Genomic DNA, 14,147 nt, shown 5'->3' on the forward strand with positions numbered 1-14,147 from the left:
ATTATGGTAAGGGGCGTTTCATTTCCGACGTGTGCTTGTGGTGTTCGGCCAATCACAGTGCACTGGGTCAGCTGGCCAATCAGAGCGGACTGCGCTTGTCAAAGGAGGGGGCTTTGTAGAAAACGAAGCGTTTGAGAGAGGCGGGGCATAGAGGACCTACAATAATGTACAGTATTTGAAAAATAATGTGTTTTTTGAACATTAAAGCATGTCAACATATTCTGTTACACCAAATACACAAAATAATGATCTTTAAAAAAGCATCATATGACCCCTTTAAAGTTGAGTCACACTACTGTTCAAAAGTTTGGAATCTGTAAGATTTTTTTATGTTTGAAAGTATCTTATGCTCACCAACGCTTCATTTATTTAATCAAAAATACAATGAAAACAGTAATACAGTGAAATATTATTTACATTTATTTAAAATAACTGTTTTAATATATTTTAATATATAATTTATTCCTGTGATTTCAGTAACCATTACTCTTCAGTCTTCAGTGTTACATGATCCTTCAGAATCAGAATAAGAAAGAGCTTTATTGTCAAGTATCTTTACACACACAAGGAATTTGTCTTGGTGTCAGGAGCTTCCAGTGCAGAAAGTACAGACATAGTGTGGACATACATATAATTTAAGGTAATAAAATGAAATAAAACACTAACAATAAAGAGAATAGAGTCATCTGCCTCATTCAGGACAGTGACGAGTCTGCATATAGAAGCAAGGTTGAGCAGCTAGCTGTCTGGTGCAGTCTTAACAACCTGGAGCTTAACACGCTCAAAACAGTAGAGATGATTGTGAATTTCAGGAGAAATCTCCCCCCACTCACCATCATGAACAGCACTGTGGCTGCAGTAGAGTCATTCAGGTTCCTGGGAACCACCATCTCACAGGACCTGAAGTGGGACATTCACCAAGGTTGTAGAATTAGGTAGGGATGCTAGGGACATGTCCCTACCAATATCCAGCGACTACTAAATTGTCCATAGCAATAATTTTAATCAAACAATTAAATATATGTATAGCCTAACCACTGTTGTTGTATTTTCGGCTGCATTTGAAATGGGTCATTCCATTGATATTACCTGAGAAGTTAAAGTAAATAAGGTAGAAAACTGTGCGCTTTCAAGGACGCACATTTTTGGCCAGAATAAGAACATAAGGTAGGCGAAGAGTTTAAAACATACGTGCACAGTTCAGTTGAATGAATAAGATTACCCACTTTAACTTTAACTTAATATTGTTAAACTGAATGTACGAAGCATCCTATAATGCTTAATGTGAAATTTGTATTTTTAATAAACTGTATTCTGAATATTCTTTTAGACTGAATAGTCTTTTTATGTTGTTGGTTTACATAATCAAAATTGTGTAATTATTGTACATTCAAAAATAAAAAACTCTTTTAATGAATCATGAATATGTTGGCTGGTGGAGGGGGGGGTGGTGTTGACATGTCCCCACCAATGTCAAAATCAAACCTATGCCCTTGACATTCACATCGACTCTATTGTAATAAAGAAAAAAGGCCCAGCAGATGCTGTACTTCCTTCGCCAGCTGAGGAAGTTTGAGTCTGTCCTGTTTGTCTATAACTGTCTGGTTTGGTTCAGCTACCAAATCAGACATCAAGAGACAACAGACAGTCAGGACTGCTGAGAGGATTATTGGTGCCCCCTGCCTAACCTCCAAGAACTTTACACCTCCAGAGTTAGGAAATGGGCTCAGAAAATCACTCTGGACCCCTCACATACAGCCCACTTTCTCATTGAACTGTTGCCGTCTGGTCGGCGCTACTGAGCACCAAAACAGCCAGACACAAGAACAGCTTTTTACCCCAGGCCATATTCCATCTAAACAATACATAACACATCTCAGGACTGTACATCTGTAAATAACTGATCAAAACTTTTTAATCTGTAAATAGCACATATGCACACTCATAATTCTGTCTATTGACATATATTTTTTCGCTATATTTTATTACCATATTGTTATTTTTTATTTATTGTCTGTTAGTGTTTTATTTCATTTTACTACCTTAAATGATATGCATGTCTGCACTATGTCTGTACTTTCTACACTTGGAAGTTCCTGACACCAAGACAAATTCCTTGTGTGTGCAAACACACTTGGCAAATAAAGCTCTTTCTGATTCTGATTCTTCAGACATCATTCTAATATGTTGATTTGGCACTCAATCATGCTCGTCATTTTAATTCAATGTGTTATTGTAAAATCTAATTAGTTACCCTTACTTAAAAAAAGCAGCCAAGTAAGTTTTGCTTCACTAAATTAAGTGCATCAACTGTCCAGTTAGCAATAGCACACATGCATGTGCTAACATAACCAACAGAGAGACTATCACTGCATCAACAGCTGCAGTTAATGGTTTTTAAATAAAGCAGTCTATAGTCTTAATGTTTACAGAGCCATCCTTGAACTAACCACAGGCTCTACTCCTTAGCACAGTGGCAACCGCTCCAAAAATGCAGACATAATAGAACCCCTTTTAAAACAGAACATTAAAAACTAACAGATCTCCCCCATATTTATCTTGAGCAGAAACATATAAAATAACACTTAATTTCAAAATTTACTTCTGGAGTCAAAATGCAAAGCATGCCGGGAACTAAAAACTAGCTTGATATAATGGTACTCAACAATCAATTTATCTTAGGTTTTCTGAGTAACAAAGGCATAGTACGCAAATATTACACATTACTAGATTTTTATAATTAAAATCAACCAATCGTTGTACATTAAGTAAAGTAAACTAAAAAGTGTTAGTTAGGACATTTGTTAGGTTTTACAGTGGTCCTTGCTGAATAAAAGTATGAATTTTTTTTGTTTACCCCATTTCGTCTCCTCTGACCGGCCTTCCAGGTATCCAGCTGAGCTTTGGTCTTTGCATCCACCTTCACAAGTAACTTCTTATCACCCACTTGCAGCTCATGAAGCAGTCGGAGAGCTCTCAGAGTGGACTCTGGCTCTTTGTACTCACAGAAACCAAACGCTACACATACAAACACACATTAAAATGCATCAAGTTCACAACATTAGGTCAGATAGGGCGGACAGATGACAAATTTATCTCTTTTTGAACATATTCCTGTTTGTTCTTTTCTAGGAGAGGAAAACAGAGCAGAGGACACTTGTCTAAGAAAGCCCATGTTTACAATTACCAACACAATCCTGGATAGAGATCCTTAAGAAAAATCTAAGCTGCTGGGCCTATAGTAGTCAAGCTAACTTTGAAAATACCAAGTCTGTAAAAAAAAATGATTTGGCTAGAACTTACCAATAAGATCTTTGTCAAAAACGGTGTACTACAAAAGACTGACACACTATGCACTGATGATTATTATAGTTTGACTTTATACCTTGCAGTTTTCCAGAAGCCCCCTGGACTCTTTTCCAGCTGAGGACTAAACCACATTTCTGCAGAAGAGAGGAAAATGTTTGTTGTGACAGGCTGACTATGAAAACATCCTGAGCAAAATGCTACATAACACAGACATTCCCATGAACACCAGGTCAAATAATGGATGTATTAATCAACTTAAAAGGAACATTTAAATTCTCTCATCATTTACTCACCCTCTTGTTGTTCCAAACTCACATGACTTTTATTAATCTTTGTAACAAAAATTAGGATATTTTTGATCAGCGCACATACATAGAGCACATCAATCTGCAACAAACCTCATTGGTTCTCGTGTCAAGCAAGTAAGGTTGAACTTCCTTTTACCATATTTGATGTGCTCCGTGACATAAGAGTGAGTAAATGATGACAGAATTTTAATTCTTGAGAGAACTAATTCTATAAAGGTGATGTGTCTAAGAGATTTAATGATACTGTGCAGATAAAAGTTGTTGAATAAATTCCCAACACTTACTGCCAACATCTGCCGCACCAACATGTCAGAGGCCTTTTCTGAGATGTTTCCAACAAACACTGTGGTGGTCGGTCCTGTGTTGTTACCCGTACCTTCCTCTGAGTCCTTGTTACGGGTGCCAAAGGAGTCCTTAGTCAGCTTCTGAACTACTGGCATTGCAGTTTGTATCAAAACCTGCAGCATATTTCAGGAACAAACTGTAGAGTACAAACTGCACAGAGCATAATAAACACAACCGGACTGACAGTTCCATGCATCTGAAATGTTTCATCTTGCTGCTACAAAAAGCACAGGCATGTATGCTTATTATTTAAAATGGTCAGGAGTAAAGCACAATAAGATCTGGTATGGCCTCTGCATTTAGGATCTGTGTATGGCAAATAGCCTACAGACATCACACATATACGGCACATTGTAAAACCTGATTTTCTAGGAAATATTCTAGGAAATGTTTCTCAGCCTGGTAACAGGGTTAATTTTTAAAACAAACCAAGGAAACCAAAACAAACGTTTCAGCTGTTTCTTTACATACCGCTGGAGAGGGAGGCATCATTCCCACTGGGACTGGAATTATCGGACTTGCTGAGGAAAAATATAAATAAACAAAGATTATACACTTCTAACGTCAATATATATATGAATATACATATCTCTTCATGACGTAACGTTACCTGTAGGTACAGTGGTTGGAAACCCAGCAAACTGTGAGGGGGAAATGCCAGGGGGTAACTGGGCTATCTGGTTCAGATGAGGAGGGAAAGACATGTTTGCTGATACACCGATCTGTCAGAGAGATTTATGTCAGTTCCAAAGAGCGTTTGGCCATACAAAGTCATCTTAACTCTGATTTCACTCAGGTTACAATATGATTCATACGAATCAACACCCAATGCATCCACAATAAAACTCTACACTTCATCATAACCTAATTGAACTAGGAGGCTGGCTGGAAAATATTTTTCTTCCTATGTATTTACTATATTATTGATTAAGACTCACCCAATTCGGTTTTAGTATATCAACGCCCCTGAAAATAACAACACCTCCTATCCTATCCGCCACAGGAATGGATATGTAACGTCACGATCAGTAAAATAATTAATGTTTCTCTTTTGAGTTGGTCACGCGTTCCTCTGATAATAAATAGCATCCATAGAAAATCCAAAAAATATCGTCAGCGACAAGAATGGCAATTTCGCCTGAGCTGTGTTACAGATGGGCGGGGCTTAGTGACCTAGTATGGATGAAGGGTTACAATTATAATTCTCACGCTTTATAATTCATTATTGAGATTTTTCTCTTCATTATTGTAAGTGTGAGTTATTAAAAGTTGTAAGTGTGATTGTTCGGGTTTAAAATAATGTCGTCAAGAACGCTGCTGAAGCAGCACGTTGACGGCCTTGTTACGTGGTACCTGATACTTTTCTCAGCGCAAATCAGGACGGACCAATCACATTTGTTTGGTATTTCTTCTTTTTTTTCTTCTTCTTTTTTTTAGATGGATGATGCGGATGGTGTTTTTTTTTTCTATGTCAGATACAAATCGTTGAAATTAATTTGTTTATTTTAATACCGATTTTAGATTAATAATGTGCTCAGTAGGACAAAAACACCCGAGATTTGAATAAAAGAATTCTGCTTTTTTGAGCCCGCGAGCGCCCCCTAGACGAAGACTACTTTTGTGCATAGGAAAAAAAACCGAAAACATTCCACCCAACAAGAAAATATCCCGGAAATGCTTTGATATACAGCACACAACATTACATCAATGCTACAGCGCCACCAAACGTCCAGCTGGCTTACATTTTGCAGAAATAGTAAACTATTTCAAAGGCGCAATAATGTCGCCCAAATAATGCATTAGCAAGGCAATCTGATAAACACATTTAACATGACATTAAATGCAAAATTTGGCCATGTAAACAATATATATATATATGTGTGTGTGTGTGTGTGTGTGTGTGTGTGTGTGTGTGTGTGTGTGTGTGTGTGTGTGTGTGTGTGTGTGTGTGTGTGTGTGTGTGTGTGTGTGTGTGTGTGTGTGTGTGTGTGTGTGTGTGTGTGTGTGTGTGTGTGTGTGTGTGTGTGTGTGTGTGTGTGTGTGTGTGTGTGTGTGTGTGTGTGTGTGTGTGTGTCTAAACCATGGACTGAAGGGAAAAAAAAGAAAGAAAAGACCAACCAAATCTAAAAAAAAATCTACCACCAGATGGAGCCAAGGTGCAGAAAATATTGACTCCATTTACTGATCACTTTCTATAATGTTCTTTATTACAGATCGGTGATTAGCTAAACTAAACTGATCAATCAATAAATCTCAATGAATTATATACGAATGTGTAGTTATGTATATGAGTCAACTTCTGTGTATTTGCTCGAAGTGGATATAAACACTGAAATTAGGCCAAAGTTGTCAACAACTTGCCAGTCCTCGTCATACTGGTATTCCAGACATTTCTATAGAACATAAATATTCAGTCATGCAGCAATGCTATGGACACTGGATCTGTTTTGATCCACTGCATCTGTAAGACGGGAATTTGTTGACGAGACATTAGGCAAGCCAAAAAAAAAACATATGCAGTCGACAGTGCAGAGATGGAAATTTCCAACACCACAAAAAAGGCACCCCAGCTACTGTATCACGCCACTCATTCGCCCAAAGCCTCGCTCATTGAAACAAACTCACGCTGGCGGAGCTTCTGATTGGCTGGGAGGAAGGTGTGTCATCGGGTGTGACGCAGGTTGCCCGCTCTATGAATAGAAAAACGTGGTTCACGCCGCACTAAGCGGAAACAATTGGATGCTGGAGGACTGTTAGATTTTGGGGGGCGGTTTTGAGATTTCACCCAAGGCGTGTAGCTTGAGCTTCACCTTCCGCTATTCACGAACTCATGAATATGAATTAAGTGGAAGACTTAAAGAAAAACGTCGTGGCAGTTCTTTGGGATTCAACAGCCACATCGGGCGACAGGCTATTCGTTTGAGACAACCTTCCGCTGCGTTTTTGTATTGCATTTCATAACTCTCCGGTTGAGTCAGCATGGCCTTGAGAGGACCACTGTCTAGATTATTGAGATTCACGTTGAGTTCCTGCCAACAGAACCGATCGCATTCTGTTGCTGTTTTGGGAGCTCCGTTTTCCAAAGGACAGGTCAGAAATATAGATTTATTTAATTAGAACTCACACAAACTCACCGGTGTATAACATAGTGATATAACTGTATTTTTTTACGATTTTCACTCAGAAAAGGAGAGGGGTGGAGCATGGACCCAAAGCCATCCGGGATGCGGGTTTGGTGGAGAGACTTTCAAATCTGGGTAAGTACATCATTAGTATTATCTATGTATCTCTCTCTAGACATATAGAGGTAGATAGATTTATAGATTTTTAAGACTCAGACTCGGGGAATTATATATATTTGGATAACTCACCCAAATATGAAAATTATGTCATCATTTATGTACCCTCCAAAGGATGGGTAGTGACTGCTTAAGGAACCATTCACTTTATTGCATCATTTAAAAAAAAAAAAATTTTTTGGTGCATTGAAAGTTGCATGATGACTGAGCTAGGTTGTCATTTTGATGATCAAAGAAGTTTGTAAAGAAGGCATGCGGGTTTGAAACAAGAAGGTAAATATTCAATTTTAGCTGAGTGTGACGATTTTCGTTTTTGGGGTGAATTATGCCTTTAAATAAATTCGTGGCGGGTGAGGATCAGAAAGAGCGCTGGATTAACTGTTACATCACCCAACGATCCAAACGTAAATTAATTTACAATCTGTTTAATGTAGCAATAATAGTTTTGCTATAGTATTTTATGACTGGAATACTTTAAGTGAAAGAGTTTCGGTCAGTGAAGAAGTTTTGGATGTTGTCTGGCCGCAGTGAGAGAGAAAGTGAAGTGTAGATTTACAGTACGTGTACTGCAGTTCCTCCACACATTCAGAAATGCTATGAGACGAGCTGCCGCAGCACATAACAATATGGTATTATAATTCACAATAGACTTTAGGGATGGCGCAGTAGGGAACTTGCATGTAATTTAGCAAACGCATCTATTCAAAGCAACGTTTAATTCAGGAACGGTATGCGGGTCCATTCGTACAGAATGCGGCTTTGCATTCCACTGCGCTGCTTTCCATTGTTTTGTTTTAGGTAAAAACGCGTTTTTTTTTTACTTTTAAATAACGTGTCTATGGAACTTAAGTTTTTAGTCATTTCCCCACCCGGTGTCTTGCCGTTTTTTTATATAAGTTTAATGGCCTTATTAATGTTTGTGCAATTGGGGTTGTAGTGAGGATAAGGTTTCAGATGAGCTGACTCGGGCTGCAAACTCATGTAAAAATAGATAAAAAGATGTGGACCTGAATGCAGTTTTCAGGTGGAGCGTGATACAGGCAGATGTTATTTTGGGTCGCCTAGGCTAGTCAGAAATGAACCTGATGAGGTCATGGGATTTCTGTCGTGGAAGCAGTTCCCGCCAGGACTCTGTAACAAAAGCTCTGGGACGGATGGCTTCAAATTACTGGAGAACATTCGTGGTTTTTAATTACAAGTTTCCATAATTAATTATTCCTTATGAACTAACTAAATAAACAATGAATGTGTCATGCATTATATTTTCTTTCTGGAAAGTATGAGGTGGAAAGGGAAAACTTCCACTGTCTACAGTAGTCACGAATACCAGTGAATTTTCACGATTTTTGACACATTTTCAATAAAGCAAAAACTAATGCTATTTTTAAATGTTAAAGGCAAGCACTTGAGAGCTGTTAAACAAAATACAAGAAACCGAACACAAAACAGTGGTAAATTTTTTTCCAGTTCTAAACATTCGTGCATTTAAAAGTCATGTATGTGAAAAGTTTTTTTTTATTCCAAAACGACTACTGTATATTTCCCTGAATAATAATAATAATAATAATAATATTATTTAAATAACTTACCGTGTTTACATTGATACACGACAAAGACGTGCATTTTCACTGAATTTTGAAGTGTATCTGTCCGTACCATAGACTGTAAAAAAGCACGCGAGCATCCACGTTACCGCCAGGCGCGAGCCAGCCACTGCTGGTACTGTAGAGAGAGTGATACCGTTACATCTTTTTAATTTTAGTATCGACTTGCTACCAGAATATTACTTTTGACATGCCTAGCGGCTTGCTGCTATTACTACTTCTAATAACAATAACAGGAAAGAAGGCGTAATTCGCCTTTAACGTCAAATGCTTGAGTCATGACATTCCAGAGTTACTAGTCGGAATGTGCAAGTCACTTCGTCAGTCTCGGCTACAGTCAGTCAGTCAGCTGTTAATCACAAACATCGTGCAGAGCGCAGGGACGCTTTACGTAACTCCATGTTCTCCATGTAATGCGATAGTTCCTGCTATCTTAAGCCTGAGATTTTTTCCGTCGGCGGTTAAGAACAAATGACTTAGTTATGACACAGCTTCGAAGACCCCGTTTGACCTTAGCTGTGGAGGATTTTCCCTTATTATCGCTGAAAATGGGGCGCTGTTGTATATATTTTTTGTCTCATTAGCTCTTTTACAGACTTATTTCTCTTGGACATTTTATTGGGATTTTTCTTGGGACACTTTAGTACGTTGGATTGCTTGAGGAAAAAACTTTAAAGGGGTCATATGATGCGATTTCAAGTTTTCCTTTCTCTTTGGAGTGTTACAAGTTGATTGTGCATAGATAAGATCCCTGAAGTTGCAAAGACTAAAGTCTCAAAACCAAAGAGATATTCTTTATCAAAGTTAAGACTCTGCCACGCCCCCCTAAAACGGCTCGTTCTAACACGCCCCCACATATCTACATATATTTCTTGATTTCGATCGATACTATATCGATATGAGCAATATATATTAAAAAAAAAGCCTACAACGGATGTCTGTACCTAAAATTTTTTGAAAAAAATTACATTAAAAAAATTAATTTGCTAAGTCTATGAAACCTCTTCCTATAAAACTATATAATATTTTAAAGAAATAAAAACGGTACAAATAAATTAATGTTCACCTTTTATTTGTATTTAGCCTTCATACAAACAAGAAATGTGAAATCACCGTCACCTTATTAATATTAATATCTTTAACTAAACTAAACTCTAACTATATAAAATATAACATAAGGCTGATTATTCTTGAAACAAAAGTGCTTGAGCCAGGATAAAGAATATGAAAAGTGCTCAGTTGCTGCAGAAAACAAAAAAGAGCGAGCAACAACAAAAATACATGTTGCTGGAGACGGGCTGATTGAAAATGCAAATTCATTCTCTGCCAGCAGGAGGCGCTTTTGGCGCGGCAGAAACAGCGGTTTTCCCGGTAACAGCTATAAACAAAGCAGCGCTCCGCTCATGAACGCTGCTTTATCAAATAAAATGAAAATGCCATCGAAACTTTTCTTGAAGGTTCCCTTCAAAGATACATTCATATAAAACACCCACGCCGCATTTTGATTTTGAAATGTGCAGTGCTTATGTTTATTCAACTAAGTCAAACTGTCAAAGCCTTTTGGACAATCTATTTGTGGCGGTCAGTGTTGATATTGTGGCGGGCCACCACAAATAAATCAATATGGGAAACACTGGTAAAGTATATTGAAATATCGGAAATGTTTAAAATCATATCACCGTTATTGAAAAAAAAATATTGCGATATATATTGATATTTAATTATTGTCCAGCCTTAATTTTAACATAAAAATATCTGTAGAACCTAATGATAAAATGATGATTTGTTGCATCACTTTAACAGGCTCATGGCATCACATGTTTGTAGTTGTGAAAATAACCATAGCACCATATATGGCGAGCATTCTTGACCAAACTATATCAAAGCTTACCTTATCCAATGCAACAAATATAGTCTTGCTCTCTTCACCAACTGTTGGCTGTAAATGTCTTGCATATGGCAAGGCGTTACATTAAATACACAAAAGAGAGCTGAAATGTAACATGCTCATTCTCAAAATTTCTTTGAGCAAGAACTGCAAATGAACCTGAAGTCTTCAAATGCAGTTAAGTCAATACAACTTTAACCCTTACCTCTGTCTTAGCTTATGACGACCATCCCTCATGCTACTATCATGGCCAACTCCTTAATTTCCTCATAGTTTGCTTGTTTTCAAATCTAGTATTTTAAATATACTTATTTAAAACTTAACTGTGCCACAGTGTTCACGTCTATTCCTGTTAAGAGGCCACATGATGGTATGCAAGTCCATCATTGGTCATTTAAAATCTGATGATGAGTAATTCAACACTGTCACGAAGTCACTGCGGCTGGTCTGGTTCTGTCATCGTGGGCCCCATCAGCTGTTTAGACCTTCATCAGTGTCCACCTATGGGAGTTTCTACCTACATTTCTATATGACACTACATGGCTTGGTCAGATTCATGCTGGAATTGAGTGACAGACCTGTCAGTCATACAGTCTTAGAAAGAAGCATATGTGCTTGGTCGGAGTAGGCTGAAAGTGTGGAAACTTTAACAACGTTTATTGTAATGGCCATGTTAAGAAAACCTTGACATGTCATTAGTTAATATATATGTCCTGTCTTTTTGTAGACTACGCTGTGCATGATTTTGGAGACCTGACCTTCAAGCATCTGGAAAAAGATGAGCACTTTATGCATGTGCCGTTCCCACGCACAGTTGGACGTGCCAATCAGCTGCTGTCGGGAGCTGTGAGTGGTGCGGTGGGGGCGGGACACACCTGCATCATGTTGGGGGGAGACCATAGGTACACAATTATTTTTTTTAATCTAAAGTCTTTGCTTTTTTATGTTAAATCTTGGGCTAAAAGTACAATCTTTTATCTACAAAGCCTTTTATCTTGGTATAGTTATTAGTGTTTATCATGGAAAATGTCAGTGTTAATAATTAGTTACTTATTCCACTAGTCTTTCCATTTATGTCTTTTTGGCACAAGCACAAATTAATGTTGTGGCGCTCTGGCTAAACTGAGATCAGTTTTATCACTTTGTTTTTGAAAGGTCAAGGTTTGTCTTTTAGACTCAAGAAGCTGTTTGTATTTCCAGTTAGCTTAATCCAAAATTTTCTAATCAAAACTGGTCTGACAAATGAAAAAATTCAATGTAGTCTCAGACTGTGTTGAATTTGTTCTATTAAAGGCCAAAATCATCAAATATTAACATTTGTAATACTTTCATCCCTGCAGCTTAGCGATTGGTTCAGTGGAAGGTCACGCTCAGCAGTGCCCTGACCTGTGTCTGATATGGGTGGACGCTCACGCAGATATCAACACTCCTCTGACTTCACCTTCTGGAAACCTCCACGGCCAATCTGTAGCATTCTTACTTAAGGACCTGCAGAACAAGGTGATTAGCATCCATGCACAAAATTACATCCAACAGTTAAAAGAAATGTTGATATCATGTAAATTTAAAAGTAATTTGTCCCCAGAAATCTCTAAGCTTTGTTCTTTAGAACATCTAAAGCCATTATCTTCTGCTTTCTTACCTGCAGATGCCAGAAGTTCCTGGATTTTCTTGGATGAAGCCTTTCCTGTCTGCCAGAGATCTGGTCTACATTGGCCTCAGAGATGTGGATCCAGGCGAGCAGTAAGCACACTATGTTCTGTCATCCAGGATTTGGCACCTGTTGCCTGTTCTCTAAAGCCTATGCTACTAAATCACCAATTGTTGCAATCCATAGGCTATTAATATAACTAACATTATCTGTAACCACCAATAGGGCACAAAATAAATGTTTACGATGAAGCCAACATGAGACTAAATCAGACCAATTTGGATGGTGAATCCACTATAATACATACAGTATGTGTGTGTGTACTGCATATATAAAGAGAAAGAAAAAATAGCATCACTACTTTTATTTTACTAGCCAATTTGATCTTATTGCTCTCTCTCAGTATAATCCTGAAGACCCTGGGAATCCAATATTTCTCCATGCGTGATATTGACAGAATGGGCATTCAGAGGGTAATGGAGGTCACTTTGGATCACCTCTTGGCAAGGTATAGTGATATTGCGAAAAACATACACACTTATTTACCTAGTAGTGGTGCTTCTGTAAACAACCAGCAACAAATTGCATGTTGCTGCTTATTCTACATGTGTAATATTGAACTTTGTAAATGGGGGCAGAGTAGTTTTCTGGAGGAATACAAGCCCACAAGCGGCCTTATTTAACCTGACTTACATGTTTAATGTCATAAATAATTTGTAGCACTTTATCTCAGTTTCATCTGTGTACACTACATCACAATCAAACAACCTATGTAATTTGTCACTGTTATTTGTTTTTATATCAGGAAACAAAGGCCGATCCATCTGAGCTTTGACATCGATGCATTTGACCCGTCCCTGGCTCCTGCCACTGGAACTCCCGTTAATGGAGGATTGACCTATAGAGAGGGCATCTACGTAACAGAGGAGATCCATAACACAGGTATAGATCTACCATTCACATAACTGATGTCTTTGAAATCAAATAAATCCAAAAACCTTGACGCTAATATTTTTTGTTTTGGACTACACAGGTTTACTCTCTGTGATGGATGTGGTTGAAGTGAACCCCACACTAGGTGCGACACCTGAGGCTGTGGATTCTGATTTTTCAAAGCAAAATGGACTGGATCACAATGATCCAGAAAATCTGGATTACTAGTGCTCTACAGAGCTTCTAAAGGGACACGGTGATGGAAAAAAAATGTCAATGCTTTTGCATTCTCAAAAAAATGTTGCATTGGATTCACACAAGAAATTTTTCGTTTGCTCACAAATAACTACTTTTGACTGGTTCATCTCTGATTGTGCCAATGTAGTTTACAAACAGTGATTTTTTTTAAAAAGAACACCACTTTAAATATTTTTGTTTGATATTGACAGCTGTTTGGGGATTATTTTATGGCACCAATTTTTTATTTTTTTTACTCCCGAAAATGCTTAAGAGGTAGCCTAATGTATACCCTTCATATATATACAGTGCCTTGTGAAAGTATTCATACCCCTTCATTTTTTTTCACGTTTTGTTATATTGCTGCCTTATACTAAACTGCTTTAAATTACTTTTTTTCCACATCAATCTATACTCCATACACCATAATGGTAGAGCAAAAAACAGGTTTTTAACATCTTCGCAAATTTATTAAAAATAAAAAACTTAAATGATTCCATTGCGTAAGTATTCATACCCTTATCTGGGACAGTTGAAATTTAGCTCAGGAGCATTCATATTGCTTGTAGATGT

At 37.7% G+C, this 14,147-nt stretch overlaps 2 protein-coding genes across 4 annotated transcripts in view; one reads left to right on the forward strand and one right to left on the reverse strand.

The window, feature by feature from the left end:
- Window positions 1-5,105, reverse strand: part of LOC107724189 (RNA-binding protein 25-like) — a 7,387-nt gene extending 2,282 nt beyond the window's left edge. For all 3 annotated transcript variants that reach the window (XM_016533024.1, XM_016533014.1, XM_016533005.1), the window contains exons 1-6: window positions 4,901-5,105; window positions 4,573-4,684; window positions 4,434-4,483; window positions 3,902-4,075; window positions 3,386-3,443; window positions 2,858-3,018 (exon numbers count right to left, since the gene is read on the reverse strand). In XM_016533024.1, coding sequence (XP_016388510.1) covers window positions 2,858-3,018; window positions 3,386-3,443; window positions 3,902-4,075; window positions 4,434-4,483; window positions 4,573-4,666 — 537 coding nt within the window. In that variant the 5' untranslated portion in view covers window positions 4,667-4,684; window positions 4,901-5,105. The remainder of the gene's footprint in view (window positions 1-2,857; window positions 3,019-3,385; window positions 3,444-3,901; window positions 4,076-4,433; window positions 4,484-4,572; window positions 4,685-4,900) is intronic.
- Window positions 5,106-6,660: 1,555 nt separating this feature from the next.
- Window positions 6,661-13,565, forward strand: LOC107724480 (arginase, non-hepatic 1-like). Its single transcript, XM_016533447.1, has 8 exons — window positions 6,661-7,052; window positions 7,147-7,219; window positions 11,481-11,655; window positions 12,094-12,253; window positions 12,402-12,496; window positions 12,808-12,912; window positions 13,210-13,346; window positions 13,438-13,565. The coding sequence occupies exons 1-8, from the start codon at window positions 6,942-6,944 to the stop codon at window positions 13,563-13,565; spliced, it is 984 nt and encodes a 327-aa protein (XP_016388933.1). The 5' UTR covers window positions 6,661-6,941.
- Window positions 13,566-14,147: the final 582 nt, after the last annotated feature.

This window comes from Sinocyclocheilus rhinocerous, unplaced genomic scaffold (assembly GCF_001515625.1).
Source record: "Sinocyclocheilus rhinocerous isolate Xijiao unplaced genomic scaffold, SAMN03320098_v1.1 scaffold1515, whole genome shotgun sequence".
Classification (NCBI taxonomy): Eukaryota; Metazoa; Chordata; class Actinopteri; order Cypriniformes; family Cyprinidae; genus Sinocyclocheilus; species Sinocyclocheilus rhinocerous.